Here is a 25,294-nt window from a genome sequence, read left to right as displayed (position 1 = left end):
CAATGCCGTCAAAAAATCTTGGGACACTTTTAGACAATGAAAGTTTTAGAATTGCTCTCGGTCTCCGGTTGGGAGCTCCACTGTGCTTTGAACACAGATGTCCGTGCGGAAAAGAGGTCGATTCTTTCGGACTACACGGCCTTTCCTGTAACAAGAGTTCAGGTAGGTTTTCCCGCCACGGTTCCCTAAACGATACCATAAAAAGGGCTCTTGCCACCATCGACGTTCCTGCTCTTATCGAGCCAACTGGAATTAGTCGCAATGATGGCAAGAGACCTGATGGATTGACGTTGGTTCCCTGGGAAAGGGGACGGGCACTTTTGTGGGACGCAACCTGCGTTGACACACTTGCTCCGTCTCATGTCAGGGAAACAGCCTTAAAAGCGGGAGCCGCAGCGGAAAAAGCTGAAACGACTAAACGGCACAAATATTCGTCACTAATTCCAAATTACATCTTTGTGCCGTTTGCAGTCGAAACACTTGGACCTTGGAGTAGCAGTGCTAAAAATATTTTAAATGAGATAACACCTCGCCTTATTGCCTCCACTGGTGACAAGAGGGCTGGTACATTTTTTGCCCAGAGAATCGGCATAGCGATTCAACGGGGAAATGCTGCCAGCATTCTTGGCACAATTCCACGCGGACATGATTTATACCAAAACTATCTGTAAATATTTAGTTCTTAAGTTGTGAATTGTAAATATGTATAAAGTAAAGTAATTAAATATTAAAAAAAAAAAAAAAAAAAAAATTTAAATATTAATTTGATCGTATCATATAGTCTTGTTTTTTTTTTTGACTTTGACAGTAAAACTTGAGTTTGACATTGACACACTTTGTAATTTTGAACTTTTTGACAATATCTACTGATACCTACCTATTGTTTGAATTTAAAATAGACAAATATTGCAATTATTGGATTTTTATACCTAACAAATGAAAAAATACATTCTATTTAATTGACAGCTTACATTACTAATTTTTAAAAGAAATAGTCAATTTATACGATTTTAAACAAGCTATAGGATGTGAAGTATGTTCACAATAAAGAAATAACAAAAACATCATACGTCATCTCTTCATCTCTCAAATAATTAAAAAAATATATGATTACGGACAAATATTTCTACACAATAAAAATCAGAACGTTGTCTTTTATCATTTAAGGCCAATGTCCTTCCAGATAACATTAGTTCATAAACAGTTTAAAGTCTAATTGTGGGAGGCGCACGATTTGTAATAATCAAACTGGTTTGATGTATGTATTTTTCGGACAAGTTTTCTCTACACTGAGCGTGCTAGTCAATTAGTAAGCATTTGGCCGCAGTGAGTGAAGTGTGCGTGTTGTGTATCGCATAATTCCGGACATTTTCCGTGCGTAATTAGTCTAAAGTTTAAATAAGTTTTATAGAATGACTACAAAAGTAAACGTCGATCTACAAAAAGAGAGGGATCAATGTACATTTGATGTAGAAGAATTGACGAATATAATAGATGGAGGCGTTGAAAAGACTGATGAAAGGAGAAAAAGAGGTAAATAACTACAGATATAATTATTATCCTACGTGTTAATAGGTTGTGTAATCTCTGACATTTATTAATTGTTATGCTAAATTCACTTCGAATTGTCTTTATACTCATCTATACATTACGTTTTTATCATATTATGTTAATTTGTTTTTGTCAATATTTTTTGAATTTTGAACAGTCACAAATTATTTTCATTATTAATATAATGGTGTTCTTAAAAATAAGAAACACTTTTTTATAAAACTGTTATTATTTTTGTTTGAAAGTTACAAGTTTTTTAAATATCATAATAGACAATTTTTTTTATTTTCTGATCAACTTTGAACTTTGAACAACATTGATCAACTTTTATCTTCTAATCGGCTTGACAAGATAAAGTTTTATTTGTTAATACTTATATAATTATATTTTATATTTAATACAATTTATTGATTACAAAAAAAAATTAAAAAACAAATTTTTTATCACAGCAAAGTAAAGAAAAAAAACAAAATTAATGACTTAAATACATAATTATTAATAACTGTGTGTGATTTTAAAATTTAATAATAAATTTTATCACTCATTTAATTACTATATTAATCATAATCATATAACATCATGTAATTTATAGTGAAGCTATTACAATTATGAAATTTTATTACTAGTATCATCTATACATATAATAAAATGGTAGGAAAGTCAAAACTGTACATTGAATATTTTTTTTAAAAAATACTTTTTTTAAAAAATACTTAATCTACAATCGACACCGAAGCCAGAAACATAGTTTTTAGAATTTTTGTTTGTTTGTCTATTTGTCTGTATGTATGTCCGGGATAAACTCAAAAAGTACTGCATGGATTTACTTTAAATTTGGCACAAATATTATTAAGAAGTCGGGTCAACATATAGGATACATATTATCTCACTATCACTTACGGGGAACGAGCAGTGAACCTTTATTTCTTCAACACATTTAACAACGTGTAATCTAACAACGCATATTTAAATTTTGTTGTTATTATGGTAATAACCATGTCATAAGCTAGCTTCACACTATAAATAAAGACATTCTGTAGTATATTTAGTATCAGCATTGCACCCGTGCGAAGCCGGGGCGGGTCGCTAGTATGGAATTTTTTTTTGTTGGAAAGAAGATATCACTAGTTTAGTACCATGATAAGAAAACCAGGATCTGGTGATGGGATCCCAAAGAAATCGAGGGAAACCCTCGAAAATCCACATAACTTATTACTGGGTGTAGCAATTTTGATGATTTTTAACTTAATCAAAAGCCGATGTTTATCATGTGGTCATATATCTTCTAGATCTGATTGCAACTTTTGGAGTAATCTTTGATAATGTGTATTTTTTGACTATTTTTCCATATACCGACGTTGTATTACTTGTCGATATAATTGAAGTCGGGTTTTTTTTTTCGTTTGCCTGCAAACACAATTATTAATAATGAATTAACGCACGATGTGTAACAAAGGCAATCACTTCATCACTTCAGCCTATCGCAGTCCACTGCTGGACATAGGCCTCCCCAAGTTCGCGCCACACATCCCGGTCTTCCGCAATCCTCATCCAGCCTACACCGGCAATTTTACGTACAAACGCAAGGCAGGGGCAATGTATAAAATAAAAATAAAAAATGACGTAAAATTAAAAATTGATACAAATTAGACAATTACAAGATTGAGAGTAATTACTTCTCAAAAATTGATAGGCGCTCCAACAAATCGTCTTTGTTTTGAAATCATATTTGACAATAATAAAAAATATAAATAAATATAAAAAAAAATCAAAAATAAAATATAATTAAAAAATAATAATGATAAAATATGAATAATATTTTTCGATTTTACCGATATAATAATAAAAAATTAGAACTGACTATTTATATAAAAATTACGAGTGCAATAAGAAAAAAAGAAAAAATAATTGATCGGGGACATGGGGATTTGAACCATGATCTTCTCCGTTGATCCCGACCGGCCGATTTCCCACTGAGCTATTGCAACTAAATTGACAAATGCGAAATTTACCTTCGTATTCTAACGATATTTTTTCACTCCCTAAAAACCAGGGATAAAACGACATTTTCTAAAAATGAATCCTAGCTAGATAGATTATCTCCCCCGAAACCTCGTATATAGTAATTTTATGAAAATCGTTGGAGCCGTTTCCGAGATTCAGATTATATATATATATACAAGAATCGCTCGTTTAATAGTATTAGATAGATAATAATGTATTTATAGAAGTTATTGTTTAATATTACAATAACTGCTAGAATATAAACAATACTTTACTCTTATCTCATTTATCTATTCCTGCATAGTTGACCCTGTTAGCTTATTGTCTACATGTATAAAACAATTCTTACAGCAACACAAAGCTAAGAGGAATAGATAAAGAAATTCTAAAGTACTTTTTTTTATTTTTAGTTTTGGTAGAAATTATGCAATGCTAAGTTGGAAGACATTGTCCTAACTTACAAACTATATGCAGAAAGCCTAAAATGCTGTTAAGTTCTCTGACATTTTTTTTTTTAATTTTCTGCATAATTATCTAAATTTTTCGTTCAGTAAAAACCTTTACAAAAAGTAGTGAACATCATACTTTCTAGTTGTATGACCAAGAAAAATAGGGATATTTATAGTATTTTATTTTTATTTTTTTATTTTTTTTATTAAAATTTATTATTTAATTTTTAGTGGAAATGGCTCTTAAGGAACAACTGCACATCGACTCTGTACCATCAGTATACTTAAGCCACAAGGAAAAGTATGAATTAGCTGTGAAAAAGGCTTGTCTCCTGTTTAAGATGATAAGGAAATTGCAGGAAGAAGAAAACACTGGAATGGAAAATTATAGGTAAACAATTTGTTTTTGTTTTGCTTAATTTTATAATATGCTAAATACATTGTACAAGTTACACCTCAGAATGACCTTAGGGCAAAATAAAAATAATGAAAGAGAACTTTTATAAATGTAAGACTTAACTAAATTGATTACCACCTTTGTTAATTTAATTAACATCAAATGTTGCAAGATGTATCAAAAAACAAATTTTCGATATCATGTTTATAGATATACTAGCTTCTGCGCGCGACTTCGTCCGCGTGGAACAGAGACGCGCGCGCAATACTTGATCATTATTTTGCTGCGATGTTATTTTAAAACTGCGATATCTCCTGAGATACTCATTGAAATCGAATTATGTAAAAGGCTATTTTGTTTCAAATTAAATACTTGTGATGAATAACGTATTTTTTTAGATAAGGATTAATATCATGTTTATAAAAACATCTTCGCAAATAATGCATTGTTTTAGAACAAACTTGGTTAGCATTAAATAGGTTATAGTGAGCCAACCTTAAAAGATAGATATATGCTATCACGGACTTTTTTTTAGAACATTTAAAGAGGATCAATTCTGTCATACATGATTTTTGCGAAACTTTAACTGTTCACAGCGCACGCAGCGGAAGCTCACAAAAGGAAAAAAGTACTCCCCATTTTGAAACATTCATCATTGGTGCTCCGCTCCTTTTGATCTTAGCATGATGATATATAGCCTATAACCGTGATCGTGACCACCATATAAATATTTTCTAATTTCCTCCAACTTTGTTATACATAAGTAGACAAATATTAGTCATTTTTTGATTTTTCACGCAAAATAGGCGCATAGGCGCGCGTAGAGTTGCGGAAAACAGCCCGTGTTTATTAACATTAATAATGGATACGGCCAGTACTAGTAGAATATTAGTAACACAGTAATTTTTTACGTTAAAAAACCTGTTTATTAAGAAAAATTATTAAAATTGATTACGCTACAACTCATAGATAGCCGAGCGTATTTCACAAAGCACAGAAGAGATCAAGTAGTCAGGTTTGGAACTACCTATATATCGGAATGTATTACATGTTATCTTCGTAATATAATTATCTAGCTGAAATAATTAATCAGTTTTATAAACAGAGATAGCATAAGCTATTTTAGCCGACATTAAAAAAAAAGCATGAAGTTCTCAATTCCATTGTATTTTATTTAATGTATGTTGCCTCATAAAAATTGTCTCATTAAAATTTCGGTTTTCGGTTTCTTCGTTTTCGTAAGTAACTAACCGTTTGTAGAATTTTAAAATTATTAAAAAACGAAGAGGACTTTATATCGTTCACGTAATACGTACGTTCATGTGCCTTTCACTATGATTGGTGTGGTAAAAGAAAACAAACTTACTTTCACATTTAACCAGCCAAGGGTTGATGTGGCCGCAAAAGTGCCGCGATACCGCAGAGTAGATATGTACATTGTACAGAAGGCCCGGCGAATTTTGTGCCACCATTTTTTTCTTCCAATATTTTTTTTAAACTAACTGACTTCCGAAAGGAGGTTTTCAATTCGATTGTAATTTTTTTTTATGTATGTTCGTGATAACTCAGAGTACTTGTCATAGAATAAATTTAAATGGGAACACATAAGACGCACCATCATTGAAATTAAAAAAAAACCTCGAAATCGGTCCACCTAGTCAAAAGTTCTGAGATAACGTACATAAATTGTCGAATTGAAAACATCCCACTTTTTCTGGAATTGTTTAATAAAACATTCGATTTGGTTTATGATAACCAGGCTTTAGTTATATCTTGTGTATTTATCATCTAGTGCTAAAATCAGATTTAACTCGATCATCATAACAAACAGGTTTTTAACTCGTTGTCAAGTCACCAAGTTTTGACATAATGTTATGTTAGTATTAAACAAAACGCATTAATGAAACCTTCGAATTATCTCAGCAATATATAGAAATTTGCCGCCATTTTTAAGATATATAATGCGTTCAAAAAATATTTTTATTCTATACCACTCATTGATCGATGCTGAGCTGGTTAGTATTTGATTAGAACATATAAATAAAAAAGTATTCGCTGCATCATTTACAAACATAGGTCTATTCATTTCACTTAAATTGATAAATTAAATTATGGATTCATATCCGTCGATAAAATACAATTTAGGTCATCAGAATAATAACATTAATAAATTTATTGTCTTTAAAATATATTCAATATTTTCAATACGATTTAGCCCATCAATGTTCTTCAAATAAACATTGTAGTTTCGCATTGTTAATTTTAGAAGAATTATGTTGAATTTATGATAAAAATATAAATATTAACAATACACGTGCGAATAATTCTCACTAAATAAACGAAATCGTATGTGCTCATTTGGCACTATTGAAAGCCATATTGGCCGAAACCTGAAGAATAAGAAGAAAAAGTAAAAATTTACCGACCGTCAATCTTGAAAACGTTGTTTCAAAATTGAAGCCGTCATATATATAATTTTAATAATTAATTAATTTCCAAAAACAAAAACAAGAATGAATTTTTTAGTTGTGGATGCCAGTAGAGCAAGCAATTATCTATAAAATGATAAATAATTTATGTGGAGTAATTGTGAGTTTATTTTCTAAGAGGGAGGCAAACGTCTTCACCTTAGCGTATGATCATTTGCTTAAACTCGTTAGAACTTAGGCTCACTATACTCATACAATAACTTTCAAAAGAAACTCGCAGAAATTGAAATAAAATTGTAATTCTTACGAGGGTCATAAAACGTAACATTTAGGATGACGGATTTTATGAACAGCACCTATCTTATATCAATAAAGCAGATCGGAATATATTCTGTGACAGCCGAAATACTTTTTTTTAAGAGAAAAAAATTCTTACACAGGGCGTTAACAATTTGGTGCAAAGTAATACAGACTTATTAAAACTGTAAAAAGAACCAAATATACTGCGATTATACATTAGCGTAACTATGTAGTCGTATAATTTTTTGATCAAAACTTTTCTTTTCTCAGGGCCGTTCTTGGCGGTAATTTAGGTACTGCAATCTTGAGTGATGGTTCACCTCTGTTATTGCACTATGTGATGTTTATACCGACGGTAATGGGTCAAGGAACTGTCGAACAGCAGGCCTATTGGGTTGGCAGAGCTTTCAATCTCGATATTATAGGAACTTATGCTCAGGTCAGAATAATATTTCATATTTTTTTTAAACTTTTTGATAGAAAGTCAAAGGTGTATCTACTAAAATATTGGCATGGTTAGTCCGTCCGCCTTTGTATCAAATATTTACTTTAAGGCTCCGTTATCGGCTTTGTATATAAATTTGCCCCAAGGGACCCCTAGAATATATAAAATATATTCTCAGGGACTATTCTTTAAAAAACCCTCTTGTCATATTTAGCATTGTGTTTTTAATAAACTAACACTTTTGATACCAACAGTCATCTGAAAAGAAATATTCACAGCAGCCCTTCGCAATCCACTACTGGACATAGGCCTCCATAAGTTCACGCCAAAAATGGCGTGAACTCCTGTGTTTTGCCCATAGTTACCACGCTGGGCAAGCGGGTTGGTGACTGCAGGGCTGGCTTTGTCGCACCGAAGACGCTGCTGCCCGTCTTTGGCCTGTGTATTTTAAAGCCAGCAGTTGGATGGTTATCCCGCCACCGGTCGGCTTGTTAAGTTCCAAGGTGGTAGTGGAACTGTGTTATCCCTCAGTCGCCTCTTACGACGGGAAGAGAGGGAGTGGCTATATTATTTAGTACCTTAAATTTATATATGTACCATGTAAAATAATACTATTAATAAATTATTGATATTTCTATCAGACGGAGCTTGGTCACGGCACATTCATTCGTGGTTTGGAAACCACTGCCACATATGATCCTAGCACCAAGGAGTTTATACTACACAGTCCTACGCTCACTTCCTACAAATGGTGGCCAGGTGGATGTAAGTAAAAATATTATTTACTTAATATTTCAATAATCAAATTTTAATAGAACCACAGATAAAAAATATACGTTGTTGAGGACTACACGCAAATATTCAAACACGTAAAATCCTACACGACATTGGATGCGTTTTTTACAGCTTGGTCCCTGGAAATTTAACTTAAAATCTGATACACATTCAATCTTGATAGTGACACATACACACTTTTTTTATACAATTTTATTCTAGTAGTATAGTAGTTTAGTGTAGTAGTTTTACAATCTATACGTTAAGATAAACAATATAAATAGATAACAATATTTCTGAATAGATATATTTACTAGAACCTTCCATGACTTCAATAGATTAGCGATCGAAGGTTAGTTTCATAACAACTAACCAAAATCCTGTTTATAGATAAAATTACATAATTCCTAAATAAAAATAATTTTTACGTGATAAATAAACAATCAATCTTACAGCTATTAAAATATTTGTTATCAGCGTTGGATAAGATATTTTTTTGATTGGTTGGTCTATTCACAAATATATGAATTCACGCCGTTTAACTTATGGAGGCCCTATGTCCATCAGTGGACTGCGATAGGCTGAAGTGATGTGAGAATTTTTTTAACCGTTAAATTTCGAACACGATATTTAAAACTCGTGTCTACACTTTTATAAACAATCTATGCATGTATTTAAATAAATTGATTATTTTTATTTAATGTCTTTCGAAAGTAACAAAATAGCATACGATGATTTGGCCAATGTCACGTAAAATGGAGAATAAACTACCATATAACGACTTTACGACTTCATTTGAAGTTAAAAATGACTATGCATTTTAAAACGGGTTTTTCTTATTGCGTGAATAATTGTACGTTTACCTATATTGTAATTAAATAAGGGTCTGGCCTCAAGATTCTGCTTTGCACTTTGAACTCCTTGGAGGAGGTGAAGCAAAAATATTGAAAACTACTTCTAGAACTTTTATTAATAAAAATAGCATAAAACTTGTTTTCCAGTAACCTAGCGCAGTTTTATCTAGATTTTTATTTTAGATTATTTTTTTGCTAGCTTACCATTAAAATAGCAGATTTTTTTTGTTACATTGATGTGAGCGCTGACGCGCTCGACGGTGCTAACATCACAAAGCTTGATTGTAGGTACACTTGGCATTATGTTTTATAATTTTTACTTGTGTAATTCAGTTTTGGAAGGGTTAATGTTACGACTGTACCACTTCCTTCCTATTTCAAAAAATGTATAATTTGTATAATAATAATAATAATAATAATAATAAACGCCTCACATTTAACGGTACACCATTATGAATATCTCTAGTGTCGGAGGTCCGGAAACATACACAATACATAAACGCCAGACCAAGGCAAACTTTTGTATGAGCAATACAAATGTATGCCATGTGCCGAACCCGCAACCGCTGCGCCAACACGCCAATATAATATTCAAGAGAAAAAACATAACCATATAACCTAAATTTTGGTCCAACCCTTCACCCAAGCAAGGCAATAAAAGAGATCCTTTCTTTTAGTGGCCCACACAGCGAACTATTGCATCGTCATGGCCCAACTGTACACCAAGGGTAAATGCCATGGAATCCACCCGTTCATAGTCCAGCTAAGAGATGAGGAGACCCACATGCCACTCCCCGGTATCAAGGTCGGCGAGATTGGTGCCAAGCTTGGCATGAACGGCACGAACAACGGTTTCCTCGGCTTCGACCAAGTTCGGATACCCAGAGATTATATGTTAATGAAGAATTCGAAGGTCTTAGAGGTCAGTGGTAATATAATTGTTTGATATATTACTAGTTTTGTCACTAGATTGCACGATTTTCCCTGTTTTTTTTTATGTTAAAATATAGCCTATATCAGTAAGTGTTAACGTAGCGTTATCCTAAATAAATAGTTGATTTTGTTTATTACAAATTATTAAAAAATACAAATCTTTTCTTTGTATAATATTAGTATACTGTATAGTAATAGTTTGTATAATATTAGTATAGTTGGCTCGACGACCTAATCCGTTTTAGTTGCTCATTTATATGAACATACTAAAAGATATCATTTGAATTGTCTGAAAAAAATGGCTAATTAGCCACAAGTCCGCCCATTGTATTTCAGAATGGTCGTCCATTAATCACGTGAGACTCGGAGGGTTGGGATAAAATATCACGAAACATTACGGGGGGGGGGGGGGTGCTGTACTGAGATATCATCATCGTATATTTATTTTTCGTTGAATGCATGATTACTAAACTAAAAAATCAACCAACTCCAACATACATGGTCTAGAAATTATTATCACTATGCTTAATTTTTCGAAGTTTAGTGAGATAGATATATATCTATATTTAAAGATAATTTACTGAAAATATTCAATTTACTTTGCACTAAAAAACACATGATTATTGAGTTGACCTCACCAAACCTCACCAAATATCACCGAGGTTAAAAAGTTTCTAAAAACATCACGTAATGAATAAATAATTTACTATGGAGTAACCAAACCAAGTTCGTAAAACGATATAAGATAGCAGGTGTAAGGAGATACTTGAGAGAAACGAATAAAATAACCCGTTAGGTAATATCGAGATCACGAACAAACAAAAACAGTTATAAAATTGGTCAACTCTATGTAAAATCTGACAATGTTTGTGTCTACCGTCTCGTTAAATAACCTACTGTTTGAAATGATTCTCAGAATCATTACCGGGCTATGAAGGTATTAACCATAACGAACAACGATGGACATTTCTATTCTCACTGCTCAGTCGAGCGTAGCAACAATGTAAATACACCCGTTTGCGACCAGTATGATCTCCGTTCTACATATCTAGTTTTTAGTTTATAGTTAATTATGCATTTAGTTCAGAATAGTAAATATATATCATAAATACCTCGAAGTAAAATTGTATGGTCTTTGTATCGAACACGTATGTAACATGTCGACGTGGGAACGTCCGCACTTGCCATATATTCACTTTGTACATGACATTGTTACTAAGTAGGCATTATTTAATACAATTTTTTTTGACGTGACAACGTTTAATAAATCGATTAACGCCGGCTCCGTGCACGAAAAAGCATGACTCATTATCCCGTTACGCTCATTGTACGCTAATACGCTTGCACCGCATCTATCTCTCTTTCACTCGATTGGCCTATGCGTCCGAGGAGATGTTTTGCTGTGATGTTATCACGTTAAACTATCTTCTGTAAACCAACTTTACAGACAACCAATTTTTTTTAATTGCCGCTACCATTACGTTTATAGCACACTCATAATAATTATGGATCGACATATTAGTAATGTTTTTAATATAGCTTGTACATGCTTGTAAATGTATGACACATTTGTATACCTATCTATATTCGTAATATAATTTATTTCTGTAGTCTATTTTAAGCTACGTGGTTGTTTGGGGGGCAGCCTCTAAATCACATATGATATTAGTTGAGAGAATTCAAAGGTCCGTGCTTAAAACTATGACATACAGCCCTTACCGATTTCCCACTGTGGAATTGTATAAGAAATGCTCAGTATTAACTGTTAGACAACTGTTCATAATGCAGTCTATTGGTCGTCAACATCAGTACACCCCGTACGACCCTAGTGTGAGCAGCGGTAAGCGCGTTAATTAGGAATGTTATTATGCTGCCCAAGGTTCGCACTGCTCCGGCTAGAAGACAGAGCAATTATCTGTCCATTTATTTGTACAATCGGGCTAATAAAATACTAAATTACTATACTCTATCCCTGAAAGAACTCAAAGCGATTGTTTTCAAGTGGCTGTCCTCGCTGGACTACCAAAAAACTGAAGATCTCCTCAAGGCATACTGGGGATAGAATGCACTTCTTAAAAAATTTATTGCGCAGACACCAAAACACACTCATACTCACACCACTCACACACACACACTACACAATTACGTTAAGTTACAATTTTGTTATTCCTTTTCGTGTTTACAATGCGAATATTACTATTTATTTCAAAACAATGAATATTCTGGTGAATATGCATAATATTGTTATAAATATACTGCGACGCAATTGGTAATATGTCTACCTTTTGAAAAACACCCCCTAGGGAGACTCGAGCTCCAAGATCGTAAATGCCGCGAATAGCCCTTTTTTGCAAGATAAATACAGTCTCAATATCATTAGCATTACTCCACAGTAACAGGCCGTAAGATATAACACTATGGACATTGTTTAACATAAAATTATAGGGTGTATATTTCGATTGATTACCGCGATCTTTAAACCAAAATTTAAAATTATTGTTTTTGAAGTTTGCCAGATCAGCTAGTATTTGTATAAAAATACAGATATCCAACCCGAGCGAAAATCAGACGTTAAGTGACTGCTTTCAGGCGATCCCGTGCGCCACAATACTAAATCGGTTGTCATGGAACCTTAATAAATTATATTGTAATAGAGTTTGGATGTTTCATCTCTCAACAGGACGGCACATACGTCAACTCGCCCAGTTCGAAACTGACGTACGGAACTATGATGTTCGTGCGAGTGATGCTCGTCAACGACATGTGCAACTACATGGCTAAAGCCGTCACTATCGCGACCAGATACTCGGCTGTCAGGAGACAGTCTCAGCCAAAACCTGAGTAAGTCCAGAAATAATGCTAGATCTAACTGAGTAAGGGCACAGTAGGAAATTTCCTGCTCAAAATACGGAGCAGCTCGACTGGGGTAGTACCTCGACCTTACAAAAGATCACAGCTAAATAATACTGTTTTCAAGCAGTGCTGTGTTCCTGTTGGTGAGTAAAGTGACCAGAGGTCCTGGGGGAGTTGGGGCTAGGTTCGGCAACACGCTTGCTATGCTTCTGGTGTTTCAGACGTCTATAAGCTACGATATTCGCTTACCATCAGGTGAGCCGTACGCTTGTTTGAAATCTAGTTAAATAAAAAAGTGTGTGTGTCAGCTCCGACATACGACTGGAGTCCTTCAGATCGACTGTCTAAATACTAAATAGGAACAAAAAAGGCTTACTAGTCTAAGAAAAAGATTAATACCATATCAAATGTTAAATAAACTAATCAAACAACGCCATCATCGATAGATGGCGTTATTAGAAAACGTCGTAACGCCTACTCTGATTTCCGATAGATGGCGAAAATAAACGTAACGGGGTCATTCGTTCAATAGATTTTACTCCTAATATTTTTTTCATACCGGGGGAATTATATTAAAATCGATTCTTAAGGACTTTATACCAAAAAAGATCTATAGATATAATCCTGTTACCATTCATTACTAGATGAGAAAAACGATTACAGCTTTCGTTAGAATTACTATTGAGCAAAAATGTGTCACTTGTTTTGGGCAGTAGGATACCCAATGCCTTGATTGCTACTAATAACTACTTTTTAATTTCACTAATTATCTTAAATATCTTGCTTGCTTTTTATTGAAGTAAGTCCCAGTAGGACTTTTCGACTGGAAAAGTACCGTAACTAAGATCGGAGGTAGAGTCGGTAACACACTTATGCTATTTCTGTTGTGGCAGACGTCCATGGACTACGGTTACCGCTACGGTAATCTTTACTACTCTAGTGATATAATCTCCTCAATAATAAATTAATAAAAACCTTATTCATTCAGATATCTTTGTCTCATTTGCAAGTAAAATACAAAGTTTTTATACATATAAATTGATGCCCCCGAGAATTTTAATATTAATGATGTGTAAAAGTAATTGTTACGTGTTATTTGTAGCCGTGCCTAGTGTAACTGTTGCGTGTGTCATTTGCCTAAGTTCAAGTTGATTCATTAAATTTGAATAATTATAAATGATAATTAAACACTATTATTAGAACAAAACAAAGGCATATTGTTTAGGAGTAAAGTATACAAAACGTAAAATTTGTAATTTACTTATATTAAAATATGTGATGCCGCGCGTTGCGTGTGACGCCGCGTTGGTGCAACGGTTACAGCCATGGATTGTAGCTGTTGCGCTGGCGGTTGCGGGTTCGATTCCCGCACATGACAAACATTTGTATTGGCCATACAGGTGTTTGCCGTGGTCTGGATGTTTGTGCAGTCCTTGTGGGTCTCCCCACCGTGCCTCGGAGAGCACGTTAAGCCGTCGGTCCCGGTTGTTATCATGTACACCTGATAGCGATCGTTACTCATAGTAGGGAATATATCCGCCAACCCGCAGTGGAGCAGCGTGGTGGATTAAGCTCTGATCCTTCTCCTACATGGGGAAAGAGGCCTCTGCCCAGTAGTGGGATATTACAGGCTGAAGCGTAAAATATGTGTTGCAAGTATAAAAAAAAATCTTAAAATATTTTATTAATAGGCTTTTAGTCATTATAGATAGATATCTTAAAGTAAGCTAAAGTTAAAGTCATCGATTATATTGAGATAACTGAAAAGGATGAGGTTCTCAATGCAACTTATATTGTTTTATGTGTGTTACCTCAAATAGTTTTTACTGGGTGAACCGATTTTGTTGTAGTGCTCGTGTTGTGGGCTAATCTCAATGAGCGAGATCTAACGAGTAATTTTTGATTGATCATTAATAATTATTGCGTATTGTATACGTGTCGATGTAAATTTAAATCGGTTTCTTTTGTTTGAGAACAAACACAATTACAAACAATTATATTTTACTTCGGTAGTGAGCCCGAACCTCAAATCCTGGACTATCTGACACAGCAGCATAAACTATTGGTGGGTATCGCCTCAGTCCATGCCTTCCGTATCAATGCCAACTGGCTCTGGAACATGTACAACAATGTCACCGCAGAACTGGAAACCGGTGATATGGAGCGTCTGCCTGAGGTATATACTGCTCATTATTTGTAAATAATTTACATGGTTCTTTGTTATCTATCGTTTGCGAATTACTGTAAATGAAAAGTTCAATCACTGATTACACTAAATAAGAAGTTTGACCACAAATAACCCTAAATAAGTTTAAACACTTATAGCCCTAAATACGAATATCAATCGCTTATAATTCTAAATAACAATCATTAATGATCCTAAATAAAAAGTTTGACCACTAATGATTTTAAAAAGTTTGACCACAAATGTTCCTAAACAAAAAGTATGACCACTAATGATCGTAAATAAGAAGTTTGGCCTCTAATGATCGTAAATAAGAAGTTTGACCACTAATGTTCCTAAATAAGAAGTTTGACCACAAATGTTCCAAAATAAGAAGTTTGACCACAAATGTTCCTAAATAAGAAGTTTGACCACAAATGTTCCTAAATAAGAAATTTGATAACAAATGTTCCTAAATAAGAAGTTTGACCACAAATGTTCCTAAATAAGAAGTTTGACCACCAATGTTCCTAAATAAGAAGTTTGAAAACGAATGTTCCTAAATAAGAAGTTTGACCACTAATTTTCCTAAATAAGAAGTTTGACCACAAATGTTCCTAAATAAGAAGCTTGGCCACTAATGATACCCACTACCGCGGCGCGGTCGCGCAGCTGCACGCGCTGTCGTGCTGCCTGAAGGCGCTGAGCACGGCGGACGCGGCGGCGTGCGTGGAGCGCTGCCGCCTGGCGTGCGGCGGGCACGGCTACATGCTGTCGTCCAACCTGCCCACCACGTACGGGCTGGTCACCGCCGCCTGCACCTACGAGGGCGAGAACACCGTCATGCTGCTGCAGACCGCCAGGTGACCGTCACGTAACACCGCTCATGTAGCTATACTAAGAGCTCACTGTAGGAATGGTAGAAACATTTTCAACGGCAATTTTTTTTTTATTGGATAGAAAGAGAGATGTTGCTTATAATCGAGAATTTTGACAGTTTGCTAGCACTATATCTACTACAAACAATCACATCTCAATAGCGGTTGCACGTTACATTCTCGCTCACGACAAATATTTTTTTATATATAAAAATATATATCCACAGGCTTATAATGCCCGTGCTTTTGTTATTCCAATTATTTGTTTGTTAATATCGATAACTTGGTACTTACACATGCATAATATTACTGTGTGTGTGTGCTGTGTGGCTACGGCACCAAAGAATATAGCCACCCCCTCTCTTCCCGTGGGTGTCGTAAGAGGCGACTATGGGATACCAAGGTTTCACTACCACCTTGGAACTTAAGAAGCCGACCGATGGCGGGATAACCATCTAACCGATGGCTTTAAAACACACAGGCCGAAGACGGGCAGCAGCGTCTTAGGTGCGACAAAGCCAGCCCTTCGGTCACCAACCCGCCTGCCCAGCGTAGTGACTATGGGCAACACACATGAGTTCATGCATTTTTGGCGCGAACTTCTGGAGGCCTATGTTCAGCAGTGGATTGCAATAGGCTGGAATGATGATATCTACTATAAACAATCACATACATCTCAATAGCGGTTGCACGTTACATTCTCGCTCATGACAAATATTTGTCGTGGTCTAGGTGTTAGTCTCTGTATATTCCGTGAAGCATTAAGCTTAATTATATGTTTAATTTTAAGGTACCTTGTGAAGGCGTGGCAGCAGGCGGCCAGTGGGAACAGTCTAACTCCTACGGTGTCGTACCTGAGCGTGGTCAGAAGTGGACGACGCTCGCCTCCCTGGGACAACACCATCGAGGGCATTATCGCTGGCTTCGAGAGGGTCGCTGCCGGGTATGTTTTGGATTTTATCATATTAAACTTCTACATTCTTATACTGATGCCATTATTTTAAAGGATATTTTATCTGAGATACAATTGGTCTATTGATGAAGCTTACGCAACAGGGAAGTGAAAATAAAGACATATCATCCACAGATCCTAAAGATAGCGTTCTTAAAATTAATATATTCTTTTTTTTTAACTAAGATGAGGGTATCTAAGAGAATATTTATAGAGCAATCCTGTCAACAATAACAACAAACTTCAACGACTAATATTTTATTTCAACAATCACTGCCTTATGACTATCGTGTAATAAATAACGTATAATGGTATTTATTTAACGCATTTAAAACCTGTAAAATTTTAATTAAAATATGAAAATTGTACATTGCCGTATCTTATGTTTATTTTATTTAAATTTTGATTTATTTAACTAATAATTTGTAATCATTTATCCCAATAGCAAACTCGGTCTTTGCGTTGCGCAAATCGAAAAACGTCAAAAGAGCGGCATGTGCTACGAGGACGCGTGGAACATGACCTCTGTTCAACTAACGGCGGCTTCTGAGGTAAACCTATGTTATTAGTTGATATCCATCTCATATTATATATTAAATAATAACAGCTTGAGAGTGCATAGTCTTCACTTATTAAATTTATTATTAAACACTTGAATAACTCAAAAATATCACAATAAAACAGAAAACCTTTACAGGACTTGACTACAAAGTCTCAGATAGTATGGACACCCCAGAAGCAAAGGCGATTAATTTTTGCCAACACAGTTAAAAACTAATAAAGAATAAGTGCCCGGCATCCGCTTTCAACGCCTAAAAATTTTTAAAAATTACCAGTATGAATATGAATTATGTAATAGATAATTTGTCTTGAAAAACATTTTTATTAGTCATACAAATGTTTGCCGTGGTCTGGGTGTTTGTGCAGTCCTTGTCCTTGTGTCACCCCACCGTGCCTCGGAGAGCAAGTTTTTTTTTTAATAACTTTATTAGGGACTTTTATACATATGTACATGACAGTCCTATACTATACTTATCCTATACAAAAAATAACAATTTTAACATTTTTAAATTAACTAAATTATAATACTAAATTATTACTAGATTTTAATACTACTAATTACAAACCCTAGTATAAATTTGGCACATTGGGAAGTTGGTTCAGACAAGATCTGATTGAACAAGCCGACTTCCAGGAGAGCAAGTTAAGCCGTCGTTCCTGGTTGTTATCATGTACACCTGATACCGATCGTTACTCATAGTAGGGAATATATCAGCCAACCCGCATTGGAGCAGCGTGGTGGATTAAGCTTTGATCCATGGGGATGAAGGCCTTTGCCCAGGAGTTGGATATTCAGGCTGAAGCTAAGCGAAGCCTACCATTTTGGTAGGTATATGTACTGTGTATACATCCATATGCACTTAGTAAAAAGCGGTTATTTTAATATTACAAACAGACACTCCAATTTTATTTATTTGTATAGAATAATTTATTAATAGGTTACCAATTGCGTTATGTCTTTTAATAAAATTATTAAAGTAAAACTTCTTTACTGAAGCCTGAAAGTAAGGTACATTCCCAGTCGGGCTGCTTCAAATTTTGAGCAGAATATGGCCTGCTGTGTCCTACTTCAATGAAGAATTATTACCTTAAAAAATAGCATTGTTTGTAGGCCCATTGCCGCGCTATCCTGCTGGCGACGTATCACAAGGAGACTGCGGAGCAGGCGGCGAGCACGTCGCCGGCGCTGCGCCGCGTGCTGCAGCAGCTGGTCGACCTGTACGTCGTGTACTGGGCGCTCGAGTACGTCGGCGACCTGCTGCGGGTGAGGCGCGCACACACACACAGACACACACACAGAGACACACACACACACACACAGACACACACACACAGACACACACACACACACACAGACACACACACAGAGACACACACACACACACACAGACACACACAGACACACACACACACACAGACACACACACACACACAGACACACACACACACACAGACACACACACACACACACACACACACAGACACACACACACAGACACACACACACACAGACACACACACACACACACACAGACAGACACAGACACACACACGCTCACGCACGTACGCACGCACGCACGCACACAAAACCGTATACGCACGATCTCGCCTCGGTGGTTATGCGAGATATCCCAATAACACAGGTGACACCTAGTATATAGGTTGACTTGTTATAAATTCTTTTATAATCAATTAACAATATTTGAAGTCAAATTTCTTTACTTACGATTGACTTGGAGAGTAAGCTGATGGATGCGTGACGAGAGCGTTACGAAAAGTGTAGTCGGGAAAGGCGAACGAAGCAAAAGAGAGAAAGGTTCGACCACACATTTTCTTTCTCTCATAGCCAGTCACGTTACGTATATCTAAGACACAGTACAGGCCTATTGCTAAAAGCACACGCGTTTTTTTATTGCATTTTTTAATTTAAGAACTCAATATATACACTTTACTATCTTCACTTTTATCTATACTTTCCCGTCTTGTTGAAATATTTAACCTTTATATATGTTTGAATTCCTACAGTTCACTTCGATATCCGAGCGAGACATAGAATCGCTTCAGAGCTGGTATGAAGATTTACTCACGCAGCTGAGGCCCAACGCCGTCGGTCTGGTGGACGCGTTCGACATCAAGGATGAGGTATGAAAATATTCTCTTTATAAAACTTATTCATATGATTAATTTTACAAAATATTTTATATAAATCATAAATAAGCTTTATAGATAAAAAAGACTTTATATACAAAATTAAAATTATATACAGTACCTAGTCAAAGTGGAAAATAATGTTATACAAATTTTTGTTATATTTTTTATTTTTAATCAGTCAGTCAGTCAGTTGTTTTTTAATAAACCAATTATACTTAATGTGAAGCTGCCTCTGATTCGAACGATTTCTGAAGTTATAATGTACTTAAAACTAAAAATAATTACTTTTATAAAGTTAATATGAGTTTGTTGATCAGGTCAAGCAACAAAAACGGAGAAATAGATACAAATAAAATTTATTTATGAATTAATAAAAATTATTTCTTTAGATTCTCAACTCAGCGCTCGGAGCGTATGATGGTCGCGCCTACGAACGCTTAATGGAGGAAGCCATGAAGAGCCCGCTCAACGCCGAGCCGGTCAATAAGACCTTCCACACCTACCTAAAGCCACTCATGCAGGGCAAACTCTAATGATAAATATAGAAATAATTAAATTTTAAAAATAAAATGTAGTGCCTTGGGTGATAAATGATTAGTATACTGGCCTAGTAGGGTGATCTAGATGAATAATAATAACATGACAATATTTAATCTTGATTCAAATACGAAACTTTTAACATGGCAACATTAAAACACAACACTTGTAAAATGTGTTAGATCAAAAGAGGTTCTATTGTAAAATGTGTAATACCAATAGAAACTACTTAAAATATTATTTGAATAAAAAACAACAATATTTATGTTATGCAAACTGTTCAGTTCTTGATGTCAGATTCTACATTAATGTTTTAAAATAATTACTACGTAACTTATAATTATTTATAATTCATGTTGTAGTTTTATTTTTATTTTTTGAGAGCAACACTTGACAGGCCAGTTAGACAAAATAATGAATGTTATACCTATGAGAATTTTATACTTAAAATATTGTTGTAGTCTAAGAAAAGAGTTTTTATGACAAAGTTTTTATATTCTATTACTTATATTTGTATATTGGGTGAAGGCTGTTATTATTCCACAATTTCAAAATGTAGAGATTATATTATATACAGTATTATTACAGTTAAATGTAATACTTTATTGATGTTCAATGAGATTCTAAATGAAATATTTGTTTAATATGAAATAAAAAATTCTTTCATTAAGATTTTGTTTTTATTTAATGTTCGCATTTATTTCAAATAATTAAACTTTTAAATAAATAATATTTAAATTCAAGCATTGAATTTTTCAATATAAGGTTTATCACTAGTAAAGGATTCGCTTACAAAAACAAGATTTTGTCGTTAATAATTTAGACGGAAATCATTATTCTCTTTTCTCTAAATCTAAAATGAGTACACACTATTTCTGTTTTTTTTTTAATATCCACTATTAGCTCGAGTACAACAAAAAATAAATTATTTAATAAAAAGATTCAAGGTTTGTTTTACATCACTAAATTTAATCTAAAATTTTAATTTAATTTGACAACTTTCATACACGAAAGCTTTATTCGAAAGTAAGCGTAAAAAGTGTAGGAAATAAAAAAATATCGGTACGGTACCGAACATTAAATTATTTTAAAAAAGTCTACTCATTTGTATAAGGGTAGTACTAAAAAAATTCTAGAAATATTGAAAATACTAAATTCAGAACCATATACGCTTTGTTTCTTCTGGTTAAATTTGTCTTTTTGTTTAAACGTTTGATGTCACATATTTTCCTTTATTGCAATTGTTTTATTATAAACTTTGATAATGTTTCGATCGCGTAAACTATTTATCGAAAGCTTGAAGTTTGACAAACAAAAATAAAAATTGATCGTTAAAAATTTTAATATAAAGGGCCCCACAAATGTTCGGTTCTTAACTGTCAGTCCCGATTATCATGTCAACAAATGTCAACGAGACATTCAAATGTTAACTTTTATTAATGTTTATTGTTTATTATTTAAAATTATAGACATTTCTCTAAATCTGTATTAATAATACAAGATCAAATCAATTACAGTCTTTTAATATTAATATAAAAACATCAGTGGCTTACATCTAACATGTATGATTTTAGTAAATTATGTCGAGCGTGTCTCACAACTATGGACTCTTTTAAATATACGTTGTTTGATAATGTATCAGCAGACGATTATTCGTTTTGCACATCTATACAAGTAAATTATTATTTTTCTGACAATACATTTTTATAAATTGTAATTATAAAATCAATAAATAATGAAACACCTATTGCAGATAGATAAAAATGAAGAACTGCCAAAAACACTATGCAACAATTGCTGTGAATTACTATCAAAATTTTCGGAATTTAAAAGGACCTGTATAAAATCCCAAAAAATATTAATAACGTTTAGATCTGTTAAAAAAGAAATTGTTAATAAAGTAGAAGTAATTGAGCCTCAGGAGACCCTTGAAAGCAATGATGAAATAGACGATTGGCCATTTGACAATGAACCTTTAAAAATAAATTTCACCACTGACAATGTATGTAGCGAAGATATAGTAATGAAGCACAAGGAATTAGTGAATAATTGTGAAAATGGTAAATTAAAACTATGTGGAATACTTAACGGTCCAGATATATTGGACAATCATACATTTTAATTACAAGAATATGTATTTTATCAAAAAACTGTGTTTCTATATTTTATTTCACCCAATTCTTTATAGATCTTGATACTGCAGCATTAGCTGGTGCTGGTAATACGGACCAAGATCATGAGAGGTATTTTAATTTATTATTTGTTAATATTCATTCTTAAAGTATATTTATAAAGAGCTTCATCATCATAAGTTTGTTGTTTTTCAGACTAAAAATTAAGCTTTCGAAAAGGAGGAAAAAATATACATGCAAGTTTTGTAACAAAGAGTTTTTAAAATTTGACGAGCTTAGAATTCATAAATCAATACACCAAAAGAAAATTGTAAGTTAATTTAAATAAAAGGTTAAAGTAGTATTTATTAATAAGCATTAGCTTATTGAGTTGGAGCACAGTAGGATATGTCCTGCTTAAAATTTGGAGCAGCCTACCTGGAAAAGTATCTTGACCTTACAGAAGATCATAGCTACAGCAATACTGCTTTCAAGTGTTGTGTTCCTGTGGCAAGTAAGTTTGCCAGAGCACCTGAGGAGAATCAATGTAAGGTTGGCAATGCGCTTGCAATTATTCTGGTACTGCAGGTGTCTATAGACTACTGTAACCACTTACCATCATGTGAGCCCTACGCTTATTTGCCAACCTAGTCATATAGAAAATTTTTAAAGTTAGTAGGTACTATATACAACTTATGAAATGGAATAAGAAATATCACAATATCAAATGCCATAATATTCATCAATGCTAAAATATTTAACTTTTTTGTAGGATGTATATTTAATCAAAGTTGTCTAAAATACAATACAGTTGTGATTAGCGCAGTAGTGCAGTCTTACTGACTTGTCTTGTATCATTTAATTCATTTTAGATGATAATCAAATGTAAGCATTGCAACAAAACATTTGTAACATGGAGTGGATTACGACGACACCATGCTAACTGGCACTCAAGAGTCAGTCTCAGCAATGTAACTTGCCACACTTGCGGGAAAATAACTACCAGCAGGGAGTCATTACTTGCACATAAGAAGTTACATAAGAAAAGAAAACTGTTCATTTGTAATGTATGCGGAAAGAGCTATACGTCCAGCAATAATTTATATGTGGGTATTGATATATATGTCGAAATATTTGTTAAATATTGCTGTATAAACTATAAAGATGCTTTTTTGTTTGCATTTTTGCGTTAACTTATTTTTTAAATCTAAGAAAAAATTTCGATAAAAAAATATAGATTTCGAAAAATGCTAATTCTAATCATAAATTATAACGCTCTTTTAACGATAAGACAAATGTACAATTAGAGAACAATAGAGTATTTGTATATTACTTTCAAATCTGTTCAGAATTTACTTAACACGTTGAACGCCATGGGGGTCACCAGTCATTTATGTAGTCGATGTCATCTATTTACAAAATTTTAATGATAAGTTTTTATTGCACTACCACCCCATATATTCCCATTCCTAAGAACTTGCTTATTTTTCCTTATACTATTTGACAAATTTTTATAAGTCATATGTTTAAGTTGACCTACCTGATATGCACACAATATAAGATTTAAAAAACAAACAAAATTATATCTTATATTCTTTCTTATATATAAAATTCTCGTGTCACAATGTAAGTTACCATACTCCTCCGAAACGGCTGGATCGAATTTTATGAAATTATTTGTGCAGATCCGGTAGGACTGAGAACTGGCCAACATCTATTTTTCATACCAATAAGTCATAAGGGGGGATATTAAAGGGGTTAATAACATATATGGCAAAACAAAGTTTGCCAGGTCAGCTAGTATAATTGTGTTTGCTGGCAAACGAAAAAAAAATCGACTTCAATTACATCGACGAGTAATACAACGTAGGTAGACGAAAAAAGTAGATACGCATTATCAAAGATTACATGATAAACATCGGCTTTCGATTAAATTAAAAACCATCAAAATCGGTACACCCAGTAAAAAGTTATGCGGATTGTCGAGGGTTTCCCTCGATTTCTCTGGGATCCCATCTTAAGATCCTGGTTTCCTTATCATGGTACTACCACACTTAGGATATCTCCTTTCCAACAAAAAAAGAATTATCAAAATTGGTTCATAAACGACGAAGTTTATATATATACATATGGTCGAATTGAGTAACCTCCTCCTTTTTTGAAGTCGGTTAAAAATATAGAAAATTATTCCATATACACGAATTCAAAATTTTAAATAATTATTCCATTTTAATATCCATTCCAGAGTCACTTAGAAACCCACAAAGAAAATAGAGAGCGTCAGTACACATGTGAACATTGCGGCAAAAAGTTCTTTACAAAGAAATGCATACTGTCTCACTTGTCTCGATGTCATACTGGACGAAAATACATTTGCCAAATATGCAGTTACCCTTTCACCGATAAATACAACTTATCAAAGCATTTGCAAACGCATGAAGGAAAGAAATACTTTAAATGTAAAATATGCGATAAATCTTTTTCGACACGTCAAATTTCCATCGAACATCAAAGAATACATTCTGGAGAACGTCCGTTTACCTGCAGTTATTGTCCAAAGAGTTTTATATCAAAAAAGCGTTTGTCGGAACATCATCGCACTCATACAGGAGAAAAGCCACACAAATGCACAATTTGTGATCACAGCTTCACACAAAGGGGAACACTCACACGACATATGAAAATTCATAACCAACCTTTAATTAATTGTAATAAAATGAAATAAATATATATTTCGTAGTTTACATATTTATTAGCATTAAGCATAAATTTCGTTTTGTGTGATATTATACAATGAATAAAATACTTTACAGAACTTATGTGACTTAAAATTTATTTAATAACAAATATATTTTTCTTTGACTAAAATTTTCTTAGATCCAGCAATAAAATTTTTGCACTGGATTTGCATAGATTGCAGATGGACAAAAAATTCTTAACACTACTTAAAA

General features: G+C 33.8%; 2 protein-coding genes across 2 annotated transcripts; both read left to right on the top strand.

Annotated features, from left to right (window-relative positions):
• Positions 1-822: 822 nt before the first annotated feature.
• On the top strand, positions 823-20,902 carry LOC123666815 (probable peroxisomal acyl-coenzyme A oxidase 1). Its single transcript, XM_045600874.1, has 13 exons — positions 823-1,533; positions 4,236-4,395; positions 7,401-7,569; positions 8,217-8,340; positions 9,881-10,125; positions 12,817-12,977; positions 15,003-15,165; positions 15,826-16,016; positions 16,822-16,974; positions 17,429-17,534; positions 18,656-18,808; positions 19,570-19,686; positions 20,085-20,902. The coding sequence occupies exons 1-13, from the start codon at positions 1,413-1,415 to the stop codon at positions 20,226-20,228; spliced, it is 2,007 nt and encodes a 668-aa protein (XP_045456830.1). The 5' UTR covers positions 823-1,412; the 3' UTR covers positions 20,229-20,902.
• Positions 20,903-21,619: 717 nt separating this feature from the next.
• On the top strand, positions 21,620-25,158 carry LOC123655338 (zinc finger protein OZF-like). Its single transcript, XM_045591153.1, has 6 exons — positions 21,620-21,906; positions 21,986-22,292; positions 22,421-22,475; positions 22,560-22,674; positions 23,216-23,449; positions 24,589-25,158. Exons 1-6 carry the CDS (start codon positions 21,793-21,795, stop codon positions 25,066-25,068), a joined length of 1,305 nt encoding a protein of 434 aa, XP_045447109.1. The 5' UTR covers positions 21,620-21,792; the 3' UTR covers positions 25,069-25,158.
• Positions 25,159-25,294: the final 136 nt, after the last annotated feature.

This window comes from Melitaea cinxia, chromosome 1, assembly GCF_905220565.1.
Source record: "Melitaea cinxia chromosome 1, ilMelCinx1.1, whole genome shotgun sequence".
Taxonomy (NCBI): Eukaryota; Metazoa; Arthropoda; class Insecta; order Lepidoptera; family Nymphalidae; genus Melitaea; species Melitaea cinxia.
This window is presented reverse-complemented; position numbering and strand designations above follow the sequence as displayed.

Bases quoted from the DNA above. Each gene is read 5' to 3' on its own strand.
- LOC123666815 (XM_045600874.1), top strand. From the start codon at position 1,413: ATGACTACAAAAGTAAACGTCGATCTACAAAAAGAGAGGGATCAATGT. The intron at 1,534-4,235 runs GTAAATAACTAC...TTTAATTTTTAG, and splicing joins TGATGAAAGGAGAAAAAGAG to TGGAAATGGCTCTTAAGGAA. The intron at 16,975-17,428 runs GTATGTTTTGGA...TTATCCCAATAG, and splicing joins TTCGAGAGGGTCGCTGCCGG to CAAACTCGGTCTTTGCGTTG.
- LOC123655338 (XM_045591153.1), top strand. From the start codon at position 21,793: ATGTATGATTTTAGTAAATTATGTCGAGCGTGTCTCACAACTATGGAC. The intron at 21,907-21,985 runs GTAAATTATTAT...CACCTATTGCAG, and splicing joins CGTTTTGCACATCTATACAA to ATAGATAAAAATGAAGAACT. The intron at 22,293-22,420 runs GTAAATTAAAAC...AATTCTTTATAG, and splicing joins AGTGAATAATTGTGAAAATG to ATCTTGATACTGCAGCATTA.